This window comes from Crocuta crocuta, unplaced genomic scaffold, assembly GCF_008692635.1.
Source record: "Crocuta crocuta isolate KB4526 unplaced genomic scaffold, BGI_CrCroc_1.0 scaffold166, whole genome shotgun sequence".
NCBI classification, from domain to species: Eukaryota; Metazoa; Chordata; class Mammalia; order Carnivora; family Hyaenidae; genus Crocuta; species Crocuta crocuta.
Genome location: NW_027531018.1, coordinates 4,326,535 through 4,341,908, shown reverse-complemented (window position 1 = coordinate 4,341,908; position 15,374 = coordinate 4,326,535). Strand labels below are relative to the sequence as shown.

The 15,374-nt window shown below is 36.6% G+C and overlaps 1 protein-coding gene across 1 annotated transcript in view; it reads right to left on the bottom strand.

Moving 5' to 3' along the window:
• TDO2 (tryptophan 2,3-dioxygenase) overlaps positions 1-15,374 on the bottom strand; it is a 31,531-nt gene that overhangs the window by 12,953 nt on the left and 3,204 nt on the right. The window contains exons 2-5 of the mRNA XM_077770963.1: positions 4,758-4,812; positions 4,236-4,341; positions 2,655-2,745; positions 606-676 (exon numbers count right to left, since the gene is read on the bottom strand). Coding sequence (XP_077627089.1) covers positions 606-676; positions 2,655-2,745; positions 4,236-4,341; positions 4,758-4,812 — 323 coding nt within the window. The remainder of the gene's footprint in view (positions 1-605; positions 677-2,654; positions 2,746-4,235; positions 4,342-4,757; positions 4,813-15,374) is intronic.

The following is a 15,374-nucleotide window of genomic DNA, read 5'->3' as shown; positions in this document are numbered from 1 at the left end:
GCTGGCAGTCAGCCCAGAGCCCGACGCGGGGCTCGAACCCACGAACCGCGAGATCATGACCTAAGCGAAAGTCGGACGCTTAACCGACTAAGCCACCCAGGCGCCCCATCTCCTCCCACTCTTGATCTTCCCCCAGGCTTTCCCTCTGTATTCCTCTCTTCCTCTTCTCCCTTCTCTCTTTCTTCCTTCTACTGCTACCTTGCTACCTCTTCCTTTCTTACTGTTTCACTTTCCTCATCATCGTTTCTATCTTCCCACAGTAAATACTTATTAGAAATGCAATCCTGGTATCTATTAATTAAAGGATCTATGTTAGCTATATTGGCAGTCTACCATCAAGGGAAAAAAAACAAAAAAAACAAAATCAAGTTCCAAACAAGGGCCTTGAAACTAAAAGTTGAAAGGAACCTTAGAGCAATGTGTAGCTGGAAGATAGCAATGGCACCGGGAAAGTATGACTGCATTCTTGTGCACTCAGAAAGGTGTTTTAAATATTTCTGTTACATAATAATTCCCTCATTTGGTGTGAAGTTTTTCTAATTAACAGCATTTTTCTACATTCTCTGAAAAAAGTATATTTCCAATATTGTGATATAATAACTCACATGGCCATTCTGAAAGATCTCTCGGACAGAATCTAATTCCCAGAGGATTTGCTTAAACCAGAGTTCATAAGCTGCAACGAGAAAAATCATTGTCAGTTGAAAAGTTATGGGAGACTTCTTGACCATAATCACATGAAAGATATGGCTAACACAGTGAAAAAGAAATAAGATGTAATTTAAAATAATAGATGTCAATACAACCTTATTTTATGCTAAAAACAAATATTAGTGATAAAGTCACCATAGCCTTCTCTTTTTTGGATGTTTTAATATGCCAGCTATGTTATCTGTATGCTTTTTATTCGTTATTATTATTTTGATTTCTCTCAACAAATATGTTGTGTAGGTCTTTTAACATATAGCACATGATCTAATTCTAACTTCCTGTTCCAAAGCTCAAGGTTTGTGGAAGTGCAGTGATACTCAGCTCCATCTATAAACTGAGACATTAATCGTCACTCACCTAATGAATATGACAAAAGTTTGGTTTCTAGAGGCTTAGAGTATTATGGGAGGACAAGCTTATGAAGAGTCTAAAACTTCATTATACTCACCTACTCCCCTCAGTACCTAGCACAGTGTTTGGCATCAGATAAACCATGGCTGATTATTTGATGAATAAATGAATTATATAGCCAATGTAGTTATTAGATGAGCATAGAATATCAATAATCTTAGAGATTTCTAGTGCATTCCATTTGGTGCTACTGTATGGATAAAGGCTATGTTTCTGTACTAATTAGAGGAATCAAATTATAGTTTTAAATTACATGTAAGGAGACCTTCGGGGATTTAGTTTTCATATTTGGACAAAGAACAAATCAAATGTTTATTAATCTGTTTCTGTATCTTTTTTTCAAATTTGACTTTGTGTGGCTTATTCTGTGACCCACTGACCACAAGTTGTAGCCAAAGGATGGAAGGAAAGTCTCCCTATCAAATAATGATACTTCCATTTGTTGGATGCTTATTATATGCCATACGTTGGGCTAAGTGCTTAAGGCACATTAACTCATTTCATCTTCACAGAAACTCTAAGAATGAGAAGATAAAGTCATTCTCTCCATTTTACAGACAAATAGAATCATTGATCAAGACACCTGATCAAGGTCACATAATTTATAATGGTAGGGATGGGATTCTAAACAATTTTCTGACTTCAAATTTGTGCTACCTTGCCACAATTCCTCTTCTGCTGATTCTTCTTGGCCTAAGACACCAGTAAAAGCATAAACATGAAAACAGGAGAAGTGACACATCAAGCCACTTATTTTCCACCTTTATTTTTTTACTCCAAGGAATTGCTCATTTTAACCAGCCATTCAAGCAAACAACCATTTAAGGAAAAGATACAAAGAACTGGTAGGGAGGAGAAACATGTCTAGAAATGGGGCACTGGCTAGAATGAGTCACTGGCCCTGATCAGACAGACGACAATATTATGACAGCAATAACCTTAGAGTAAATCTTAATATTCTGGGGTCATGGGCCTCTTTAAGATACGTATTCATGAAATTTTTCACACAATTTCAAAGAGTTCAGGGGCTTTCTAAACTCCCAAAGTCATGGGTTCCTACATTAAAAGCCACTGCCAAGGGGTAAGAAGTCTGGAGAGAAAAAAACATACATTTTAGGCAAATTTAACATTTCTGTTTAGTACCAGATTTGTATACGATTATGTAAAGTCACTACATCTGAGTGATCTATTTCTTGAAGATAGTTCTTTAAAGTTCTAAGCTGAAAAATAGTAACATGTTAGCTTACAATTTTTTTGTGAATTCCAAGGGATAGAAAGTTCCCTTGGATTTAGGGGCAAAAAAAAGAAAGTCCTCCATGATCCAATTAACAGTGAAAAAAAAAAGATGACTGTCATAATCCTTACAAGGATACCTTATGAGAATTTACCTGGCAGCAAATTATTCTCAAGGATTTCTAACAAAAGTGATTTTTTTAATCTTTTGCCATCTCATAGTTAAAAGAATTTTAGGTTTCCTCATTGTTGGGAAATGCCTGTGGACTAGTTACCATCCAACCTTTAGTGCAACTTACCTTGATGGGTTATGATAAAAAGATGTTCGTCGTGGATTTTATTTCCTTTTATTTCACTTTGAAGTTCTTGTGCATTCAAAACCTTTTCCAACTTTAAACAAAAAATAGAAAGACCGATTTTGTATAAACTTCCATAAGATGGATAAATTATGGAGATCTAATATATAGCATAGGGATTATAGTTAATAAACTGGATTGTATATACTTAAAGGTTGCTAAGAGAGTACGTATTAAATGTCCTCACTACCAAAGAGAAATGGTAATTATTTGACGCCATGCAGATGTTAGCTAATGCTATGATGGTAATCATTTTGCAATACATGTGTGTCAAAATAACATGTTATATACTTCAAACTTACACAATGTTATACGTCAGTTATATTTCAATAAAGCTAAAAAAAGACTTTTTAAAAAAGAAAGACTAATTTTGAAATGGTAAAATTTGTATTTTTTTTTACTCAATTTTAATAAGAAGTAGAATACAAAGGGTGCCTGGGTGGCTCAGGTCATGATCTCGTGAGTTCGTGAGTTCAAGCCCCACATCGAGCTCGCTGCACTGTAAGTGTAAGCTACTGTAAGTGTGAGCACTTCGAATCCTGTCTCCCTCTCTCTGCTCCTCCCCCACTTGTGTTCTCCCTCTTTTTCTCTCTCTCTCAAAAATAAGTAAACATTAAAAAAAAAGTAGAATACAATACTGAAAAAAATCCCCAGTTCCCAAATTCTCAAGAAGCAATCTATTTTTTCAACAATGCATGAGTTTTATCATGAAGAATGAGTTAAATTTATGATTTTTATTCTTTTCAGAAGAAATTATATTTGGTAGGATTCTATCACAACAAATACCATTACACTCAATGAGAAATTATATCCCTTCTGTCTCTTGAAATGAGTATGATAAAAGTTTGGTCACTTGCTGAGCTCACCGTTCAATCTTCTGCTCTTTTATTCCCCAAAAAACCTATTCTAAGAAGATCCTAACATTCTTTATCAGCTCGTCCTCAGAAACCCATCAATGAAAGCTTCAAAGGGTCTAAACATTGCACTTCTTAAAACATAGAGAAGACAAACAGGCTGTAAATTTACCCCAGAATTATTGCCAAAACCTCATTTGTAATATGTCTCTTTCATTTACTAATAGTTTCAAGAAAAGATGTGTCTTTGACATTTCTACCTTCTGATAAAGGATTTAAAAAATATTTTTTTCTGGATTCATTTGCAACGATCTAGGCTGGGATTCAGTGACCATGTCTTATTTACACAAGTTGTGCAATGCCTGCCAGTTATCTACACTTTATCTTATCATTCACACTCTTCAGCTCAAAATTCTGTCCTCTCTGCTTCTATTGTATCTTTGTCAGAGAAGTGAATATTCATATAGGAGTCTCTTGAATTATTCTTTAAAAAGTTGAAAAGGCATGCATTGCATGTAAAGAGATATCATTAGGTCCAGAAAACTTTTTGCTGACTGGGAAAACAAAACAAAACAAACAAACAAAAAAATCCCAAAACATGAAAAGGTCACTTCGTGGAATTTAGCACCTAGCAATGGAAGCCGAACACTGTAAGGGCTATACCACTTACATGCAGGTAGTTTCCGTAGATAAGTCCTCCTTTGCTGGCTCTATTCACACCAGTTTGTGATTTGTCGTCTTCACTGCCTTCTATGGACAATTTTTTAAAAGCACGTCTACAGATTACATAAGTGAGGAGAAAAACAGGAGACCTTGAGAAATCATAATACCTAACAATTGAGTGATCAAAATTCTCTTACTGTTTCTAAAGTTTTTAACAAGAGAATATGGGTGACAATTTTTAATGCTTTTGAAATTCAGAAATTGAATTGTTCTTACTTGACATTTCTAAGAGCCTAACCATACTTAAAACAGAGGTAAACACTCACCCAAAGTTGTTTCCTAAAAATGGGCACCCACTCATGGTGAAAACGTACTGTCTGAGAAGCACCGAGGTTTGACTCTGAACAGGTGATATCGCTGACCTTCCCAGATAGTCTATGGGGTGGACTTTTATATACCCTCCTCACTCTGCACCAGCCAATCAGCTTTCTCTGTGTGCTCTTAGGTAGGCTGTCGTTTCAACTGGTACAGAAGCTGAACTCTGTAAACTTTAGCATGGATCTGTGTTGGGGACAGTTTGTTTGCTAAAAACAAAAAAAAAAAAAAAAAAAAAGTGGCTATTCTGCCAAACCAAGTCATTTGACTAGCCAAGTTCTGCTTTTATATCCAAGATGACAAACATTAAATAAAACAATGGAGGCTAAGTTTTTAAAAAAAGACACTTCATTTATTTATTCCAATGAAACATTTGGCACAGCAATTTAGGATATATAATATAATGAGCTTGTAAAATACAAACATTTATTCTCCCAGTCTCATATTTGTATATTCTTATAAGTGCTAAGCCAAAAGCTGAACCTGGGTGTCTCTGGGAGAAGAAATCAATTACATAACAGAGGCACGGGACATGCTCAAACCCCATTTCCATCTCTTGTTCACTGTGCTCTGGCCTGAATCTCATCTGATAAATTACCAGTGGTTGGGCTGTTGTACTGTATTATACTGGAACTTAAATGGACATTGTTAATTTACTGCTTATCTGTAGCATAGCAGTTATAGGACACTGAGAGTCATCCACACCGGAGTGCTTTATAGATAACATAAAAACAGTAATAAAGTGCCCCCAATTCGAAACAATGTTGGTGATAAAATATTTTTCCTAGAAAACATAATTTATTTGTCCAAGTTCTAAACTGTTGCTTTAAAAACCACTGAGCTAGGACGGGAACCCCATCACCCTGTCCTTGATACTCCACTACACTGCTACGCACTAAGAACTACACCTGCAGCCAGCATTTCCCACGTACGTAACTTCAAAATGGTCAGTTGATGTCTAATTTGCCAAAGTAATTAGACGTCAGAAACCTCATTTTTAGTCTTGGCTCTGCCACGGATGAATTGCATGCTATGGGAAAAAGTGATTTAACTTCTATACCTATCAACTACCAAAAGAAATGAAAGTGTTCAAAAATGATCATGGCTTTGAAGATCCCAATCCACCCTAAAATTTTGATTTTTATGACTATAATAAATTATAATGTTTAATACAATCTTACAGAAAAATAAATAACATGAACATGCCATGTGATAGAGAGAACTGGGAAACCATCAACACCATCCCCTAGACCTCTCCTATTTCCTTTGGGTTTTTACGGGTGACTGGCCTTGCTCACACAGTGGGTAGGGGGTGTCTGTAAAAGAGGCAGAGTCACTTTCTTAGTGCCCTGCCCACGGTGTCTCGAAGCAGAAAATGTTTAATAACTTCCCTTTCAACACATGCTTGTACAACTTGGTATGTATTTACAAAGAACATAGGCAAATTATTTATTTTACTCTCTTTAAGCCTTTTAGGTTGAGAAGTATTCTTCCTTTATTGGTAAACATACTAGTGAAAGAAATAAGGAGATGTTTTTTCATTACAAACAAGAAAAATTAGATATTTTCAAAGCAGCATAGTTGTTTCTTTTTTTTTTTTTTAAAAAGGATTCCACTTGGGTTTTCTAAGTAGTGTCAATTCAGTGGTTAACCTAAGCAACACAGGCACCAATTACTCAAGATTTGAATTTAGTGCATCAGGGAAATATAAATTAGTATAAGAAAAGCTTGTTTCCTTCAGCCAGGAAAGTAACTGGCAATGCCTTGAATACATATATTCTCATTAATTTTTGCAATCAAAAGTATTATAAAATTTATGACTGGTTATATATAGAGTGAGATATTTATATACATACACACAAAATGTTGCCACTTGGAAACCAATTTCTCAATGCGATGTTTACCTCAGATTGAGAAATCTTTCTTTATGATCAGGTGTAAAACCTTTATAACCAGTATAGTCTTTGCTGCCCCCAAGATATTTTATATACAGATATATTTTACACAGATCTCCCCGAAATATACTTTAACTCAAAGAATCAAATTTATTTATTTTTTAATTTTTTTAACATTTATTCAATTTTGAGAGACAGAGACAGAGCACGAACGGGGGAGGGGCAGAGAGAGAGGGAGACGCACGATCTGAGGCAGGCTTCAGGCTCCAGGCTCCAAGCTGTCAGCACAGAGCCCGACGCGGGGCTCGAACTCACTGACTGAGAGATCATGGTCTGAGCCGATATCTGACGCTTAACCGACTGCGCCAGCCAGGTGCCCCTCAAAGAATCAAATTTAGTGATGACATATTCAGGCATTAAAGCAGATAAATACAGAACCTACCAGTACAAGGCAAGGATTTGTGGTAATTTCAAATCTCACTATACACCCTTATGCGAGTACACATTAATTACAGAAGGAATATGCTAAAGGCAATATTGACTGATAAGCATTCTTAGAAGACATGAATCATGACCAATTCTGGGCCTAAAACAGATTCTAGAAACCATATAGGAGTAAAAATACCTAAAACCTGAGAGATAAGATGACTTCCCCTCCTCACATATGTCATAAAAAATATAAAAAATAAAGACTACTAAAACCAAAACCTGTATCTCTTGTTCTTTCGTTGTGATTTTTAAGGATAGGATATAGAGAAGTGAGCTTAGGAGATGAAATGGAGGCCAGAATTAGCAGGATCTCGGGTTGGGCAAAATTTAGAAAGTGAATAGGAATTTTCTTGTTCCTTCAGCCATCACCATATTGGTTTCTATACAAAGGGCTATGTGAACCTGTTCACCTGTTACAGAATGTTCCATTTTAGTCTTTTGAATAAATAAATAAATAGAATAAATGAACAGAATAAAGAAAAAATGGAACATTCTATAACAGGTTATAGTCCATAATATTCCTTAATATTATATGGAATATTCCAATATATTCCATAACATTATTCCATAACCATCAAAGCTTAGAACTACTGCAGCTTCTAGCCCTGCCCTGTACCCACTGTTCACATTTTTCTTAGTCAACATTGTTAAAGACTGTTAAATTCTGTTAAAGACAGAAACACTAAACCAAGAAGGGAGTTCCCATGGATAAATGCTCCAGCATATAATTTTTCAGAAGGTAGTTCTGAAGGCACTTTGTACCCTTCTCCAAACCATCTTGGAAGAATCCCAGTTATTCAGGGCATTGACCTCACTAATGAATCCCTTGGCTTTTCATCTTTCCCTTCCTGTCTCACACTCCTGTTCTGTCATTATTATTCATGGGAATATCTCCCAAATATGTTCCCTCTGCTCAAGTCTCTGTCGCAGGCTCTGCTTTGGAGAAAGCCTAATTAATATATAGATCTCTTAATTCATCATGAGATCTAATACAGTTAGGAACTGAACTGAACAGCTACTTTCTTTGTTTTTCAAAATATTTTTCCTTTCTAAGCAAAGAAGGTTCTGTGAACATAGCAGCCATCCAAGAGGTCATCCATTTGGTCGACAGAGTGAATTACCTTTTGCTGTATCAAGACGTCATTTGTTGTTGATGTTGCTTTATTGTTGTTGTTAGTGCTTTGATTGATTCTCATAGATGGCAGCCTGAGGAAAATTAAAACCCCTTAGCCGGGATTTAAATTTAGTTATACAATAGAAGCTTTCCAAAATCAATCTCATAAAACTCAGGAACAGCCATCCGTAAGTAATATTTGCTCAGGTATTATTATGACAGACCCAAGAAAAGGCAGGCAAGAAACTACTAGGATGCCTATTTCAAGGGAAGGGGTACTTGTGATGCTAATTAAGGATCAATTAAGAGATTATTTCTTCCCCTGTATGGATCTAGGAAGACTAGTTCCCAAGGGGAAAGAATATTGGGAGATGTGTTTATATATACGGTGGCTCTAAGCCATTTTGTAAGTAAGAAAACTGTTGTGTCTCACACAACAAAAATGGATCAGAAAGGAGCCAGGAGCTAGGTGACTCGTGTTCTCCTGGGCGATGGAGTGTGATCTTTGCGGAGAAATGCTAATAGATAAACTCATATTGTCATATTTTGCTTATTTCTTAAAAGCCATGAATATCAGAAAAATAATTCTATTGCTATTTCAAATGTCAGATGTATCATTTTTCAAACACAAAGTTATAAAAACCGCTTTTGTCCACTATTGATGATATTAATTTGTTGTAAAACTCCTACATTTTGGACATTTATTCCTTCTCCAGGTCAAATTTGATATATTGCCATTTGAAATTGGTCAAAAAATCCTGTTTTTTATTATATAACTTTACAGAATTCTTTTAGATTAAGTGTAGTATTTATAAATGAAAACCCATTTTAAAATTGTATAGTACAAATTGTACAGAAGCACTATGATATATTCTTCATTAATAAGTTTTGAGGGGTGCCTGGATGGCTCAGTTGGTTGAGTGTCTGACTTCGACTCAGGCCAGGTCTGATCTCATGGTTCGTGAGTTCGAGCCCCGCGAGGGGCTCTGTGCTGACAGCTCAGAGCCTGGAGCCTGCTTCAGATTCTGTGTCTCTCTCCCTCATTGTCACTCTTTCTCTCTCAAAAAAATAAATAAACATTAAAAAATTAAAAAAGAAGAGTATTAAAAAATAAGTTTTGAAAGTAGTAAGAACATATTTTATAATTAATCAACCAAATAAAATCAATGAAATGATGAAAAAGCTTAATATAGCCATAGTACAAAGTTTGGATCATCTGAAATTTTAATTTTGATAAGTCCAAATGGTTAAATACCAGCAATTTCATATGGATCATCTTATTATTACTAAAGTAATACTTAATACCATACATTAAAATACCATCAAAGGGAGTTTCGAGTCAGGAAAATTTGCAAAATGCTCAAATAGACAAGTCTGTTCTTCGAAAAGAAATAGCAAATTCTGATGCTACTGGAATAAACTTGTATCTTTAAATATTCAACAAAATTGGCATAATGCCTGAATTTATTAAGAGAGGACAGAAGACTTCACACTCTTATAACAGATTATGTTATTTTCAGATTTCATTCCCTGTCACTTTCCACCCAAATGTCTTATAATAAATCCGAGCCTAGAGACTAAGTTAGAAGAATCTTCTAAATTCTCATTGCTTAGAGTTATCTCCCTGTCCCCCCACCTACTGACCTCTTATTCATTCTTTAAAAAAAAAATTTTTTTTATATTTATTTATTTTGAGAGACAGAGAGAGACAGAGCACAAGTGGGGGAGGGGCAGAGAGAGAAGGAGACAAAGAATCTGAAGCAGGCTCCAGGCTCTGAGCTGGCTGTCAGCACAGAGCCGGACACGGGGCTCAAACTCTTCAACCGCGAGGTCATGGCCTGAGCTGAAGTCAGTTGCTTAAGCAACTGAGCCACCCAGGGTCCCCTAACTCATTCTTTTTTTTTTTTTTTTAATTTACATCCATATTAGTTAGCATATAGAGCAACAATGATGAAAAGCAGATTTCTTAATGCCTCTTACCCATTTAGCTCATCCCCCTCCCACAACCCCTTCAGTAACCCTCTGCTTCTTCTCCATATTTAAGAGTCTCTTATGTTTGTCCCCCTCCCTGTTTTTATTTTATTTTTGCTTCCCTTCCCTTATGTTCATCTGTTTTGTGTCTTAAAGTCTTCATATGAGTGAAGTCACATGATATTTGTCTTTCTCTGACTAATTTCGCTTAGCATAATGCCCTCTAGTTCCATCCACGTAGTTGCAAATGGTAAGATTTCATTCTTTTTGATTGCTGAGTAATACTCCATTGTATATATATACCATATCTTCTTTTTTAAAATTTTTTTAATGTTTTATTTATTTTTTTGAGAGAGAGAGAGACAGCATGAGCAGAGGAGGGTCAGAGAGAGAGGGAGACACAGAATCCAAAGCAGGCTCCAGGCTCTGAGCTGGCTGTCAGCACAGAGCCCGACGCGGGGCTTGACCCCATTAACTGTGAGATCGTGACCTGAGCTGAAGTCGGACGCTTAACTGACTGAGCCACCCCGGTGCCCCATATACCACATCTTCTTTATTCATTCATATTCCATTGTATATATACCATATTTTCTTTATCCATTCACGCATTGATGGACATTTGGGCTCTTTTCATACTTTGGTTATTGTTGATAGTGCTGCTATAAACATTGGGGGGTGGATGTGTCCCTTTGAAACAGCACACTTGTATCCCTTGGATATAGTGAAATTGCTAGGTCGTAGGGAGTTCTATTTTTAATTTTTTGAGGAATCTCCATGCTGTTTTCCAGAGTGTCTGTACCGTTTTGCATTTCCACCAGCAGTGCAAAAGAGAACCTCTTTTTCCGCATCCTCATCAACATCTGTTACTGCCTGACTTGTTGGTTATATCCATTTTGATGGGTGTGAAGTGATATCTCATTGTGGTTTTTATTTGTATTTCCCTGATGATGAGTGATTTTGAGCATTGTTTCATGTGTCTGGATGTCTTCTTTGGAGAAGTGTCTGTTCATGTCTTTAGCCCATTTCTTCACTGGATTATTTCTTTTTTAGGTGTTGAGTTTGATAAGTTCTTTATAGATTTTGGATACCAACACTTTATCTGATATGTCATTTGCAAATATGTTCTCCCATTCCTCTGGTTGTCTTTTAGTTTTGCCGATTGTTTCCTTTTCTGTGCAGAAGCTTTTTATTTTGACGAGGTTCCAATAGTTCATTTCTGCTTTTGTGTCCCTTGCTTTGGAGACACGTTGAGTAAAAAGTTGCTGCAGCCAAGGCCAAAGAGGTTCTTGCTTGCTTCCTCCTCAAGGATTTGGATGGCTTCCTGTCTTACATTTAGCTCTTTCATCCATTTTGAGTTTATTTTTGTGTATGGTGTGAGGAAGTGATCCTTAAAACACATTTCAAATAGCGCTTCCTCTTTCTATGATACCTTAGGTGACAATAATTACTTCCTGTTCAGTGATTCAAGAGCCGATTTTTATATTTAAATTCTTAACATTTATCACATGTATTTATTATCCATGAGTTTTCTGCCTGACATCCTCCCCAGGCTTTATTTCCTCTAAACAAGGAGTACTGTGTGTTCTTCCCCTTGAATCTTTTGCATCAAGCCAGGTAAACAAAGACACAACAACTTCTTGACAAAAGTGAATGTCATCTTTTCATCACTCTTCTTTCAGCAGAGTCAAAGACGAATTTAGAGTTCAGGGATCAAACAGAGAAGTGACTTATTGACAGTATTGAGAAACATGAGACGGAAAAACATGGATAACCGATGAAGGCAGTCAGTGAGTTTGCTTTAAAATTCTGAAGCTCCGGGGTGCCTGGGTGCCTCAGTTGGTTAAGTGTCTGACACTTGATTGCAGCTCAGGTCATGATCTCATGGTTTGTGAGTTCTAGCGCCACATTGAGCTCTGAGCTGACAGTGTGGAGCCTGCTTGGGATTCTCATTCTCTCTCTCTGCGCCCCCCCCCACCCACATATTCTTTCTCTCTCTCTCTTTCTCTTTCTCTCAAAAATAAATAAACTTTAAAAAATCTTTAAATTTTTTTCTTAAGAGTAATAAAATAAAATTGTGAAGCTTCAGGTACTGTGTGTTGCATATTTATATTTAATCTTTGCATACAGGCAGGTCAGTAAGTCAACAGTTTGCTAAGCACCTTCTCAGTAAAAGTTGTTCAGGTACAACTAACTGTCTTCTGGGCATTTTGAATTCTCATGAGTTCGAGCTTAAAGTGATCATTCCCAAATAATTGGCCAATTTTTTTTCTGAAATGATTTGGACAGATGGATAGAGAAAATTCAATAAAGGATAAGAGAAAAGAACTGTGGTTTTATAACATCTTCTATATGCCAGGCATTGTGCTAGAGCTGTTCCATAGGCTCATGGATTTAGTCATCTGAGACCTGAGACTACCGATGCCGGTACTTGACAGAGCCAGAATATAAATGGAGGTCACTCTCTCTGAAGTCTTTTCTCATTTTCCCACATATGATTACAAGGCTGCCTTGTAATTCCCAACTGTTAGACTTCAGTAACATACTGAGACAATAATAGAAAATATATATAGGTCCTTGTCCCCCAGTTCCTGGCACAGAGTTTTTGAAACTCTTGTAATTTCCTAAGTGACAAGAGCATTAGGAACATTTCTGGTTCTAAAATTTGGTCTCTGACCCTAGTTCCTGATACAACACCTGAAAACTTTGTCATTTCCTATGTGAAAGGAAAGTATTCAGTTCTATTGAGGTCACTTTGGGTGAGGTTCTGGGTGGATCCTCGATGAGGGACAGTCACCAGAAAGAACAAGCTATTATTAGAAGCTTGGAATTTTCAGTCCTGCCCCCCCCCCCATTCTTTTAGGAAGGGAGAAAGGCTGAAAATAGAGTTAATGATTGGTAAAGCCTATGTGGTAGTCTCCATAAAAGTCCTAGTAGTAAGAGGTTAAGAGAGGTTCTGAGCTGATGAACTGGTGGAGGTGTGGGGAGAGTAGCTCACTCAGAGAGGTCATAGAAACCCTGAACCCTTCCCCAAATATCTTGCTCTATGTGCCTTTCCATCTGGATCCTTATCTATATTCTTTATCATGTCCTTTCATAACAGGTAAACCTTAGTAAATGCTTTCCTGACTTCTTTGAGCCACTGCAGAGTAAATTAACTGAACATGAGGAGAGGGAACCTCCTATTTGTAGCCAGATTGGACAAAAGTTGTGAAGAACCTGGGGACCTACTACTTGTGATTGGCATCTGAAGTGGAGTGAAGGCAGTCTAGTCTAGTCTAAGGGGCTGAGCCCTTAACTTGTTGGATTTGAAACTATCTCCAGTTAGATGGTGTTGAATTAACCAAATTATAGGAGACCCAATTGGTGTCCAGCTTCCTTTTTCCTTCCTTTTAAGTGCCTTCTCTTCTTGTCCCTCCTATGTTTTTAGCTGAGAGCTCGTAGTGGCCTCTGAGCCCTGTTATTCTATGGCAGAGACCCTGCTTGTAAGGGCTACTTCTTATGTTCCCTGTAGCCTTTGCCTGGTGGAAACATGAGTAGCCCCAGTCTACTCACCAGCCTCCTATCTGCTTGATCTGTGGTTTAATTTGCTGCTCACCCTTTGTCTTGCTCTCACCTGATGTCTAGGTGGGATTTTAAAGTCTTCACTGGTGGCAATGACTAGGGGCAGAGAGAAACCCTCCACATGTTTGGTGACCAAAAGTAAAGTGTTCTGTGTAAAAGTGAAGGTGGAAACCTGACTTTTTCCTCTTTATATACTCTTACTGATTCTCCTCTTTATCAAAGATTAAGTTCCATGTTTTGCATTGCTATAAATCTAAGAATACCTTCAATTATCTTACACAACAAAGAAATCATTTTTATTATCATTTAGTTTGACATTGATTTAAACTTTTATTTAATGATGTGACAAAATTGAAATATCCAGAATCTGACCTTTATGACAAATTTACTAGCTGTTCCAGGAAGTAAGGCATTGGTGAAAGAATAAGTCTAGTTCCAAATTTGTGTCTATTTAAACAGTCAAATTGAAAGAAATATATCCAAAGTTAATAAGATAAAATAGCAATAGAATACCCAAAGACACATATTTCTGATGTAGAAATAAGTGCTTAGTGTTTTTTACATTTTGTTTTATAGAGTCATAGGTATAAGGATGTTTATATCTTGCATAGAATTTAAATTTCAGGGCAAATTTATAAAAGCATAAAATAAAAGTATATATCTAATATATTCAAGTCCATAAATCTAACTTAATGTTCCATTGAAACTGTGTGGCCAGTCAAAGTGTGACTGTTTACACTATGTCATTGCAAGTCTTTCTAAATTTTGCTTGCCTACAATGACAGGGACATGTGATGCTTAATTCTGCCAACACTTTTGTCTATTCATACAATTGTTCCAACAGAGCACAGAGATCACATCTGGGTTTTGCTTAATATAAAAAGCCACATATCTTTTAAGCTCACCTGTATTCTTATCTCATTTGCTTAAGACAATTACAAAAGTACTGGGTAATGGATGATGACTTGAATATACACATGAATGCATAGCTTCTTTTCTTGTGTGCGAATTTAACCGAAGTTTTCTCCTGCCTACATAGAAAGCATCCTCAAGGCTAGGAGAGGGGAGAGAGACTTCTCAATAGCCCTGCCTTTTTGCTGTGGAACATCCTTGCCATGAGTATGAAAGAATGTCAGCTAAAATTCTGAAACCAAATAATGCAAAAACATTCTGTTTCATGAGAATGAATAACTTATTTTCAATATATAATTACTCAGCATTTTGATATGCTATTTTCAAATTTAAAAGATAAAAGAATAATGACAATGCCATTGGTTGAAGTTTTTTTCAAATTACCCATTCTACTTCAGATATTAGGAGAAAAATCATGTGAATCTATTTTTAAAACCAGTTCTGATTAAAGCAAAGTCTGTTCTTCTCTGCTCCCCCCAAACAAACAAAACAACAAATGAAAACATATTCATAAGAGATATCTATTTAAGTGGCCAGCAAAATATTGGCGAATTTTAGCTACGCACATCTTAGACCAGCCCTGTTTCTATCTCACATCTGATAGAAGCTATAGCCTGATCTCATTCTACTTTCTTCTCCAGCTGACACCAAAGTTCTGTTGTACCTTCCAGATCAAGCCACTTGGCTTTCAGTCTTTAACCTAGGCAACTGAGAAAAGGAAAGCCCAGAGAATTTCAAAATGTTAACTAAATGCAACAACTAGTAAAGACAGAATTGAGACAGAGCTATCTAAAAGCCTCTTGGCTCGAAGGACACAATGATCATCCCC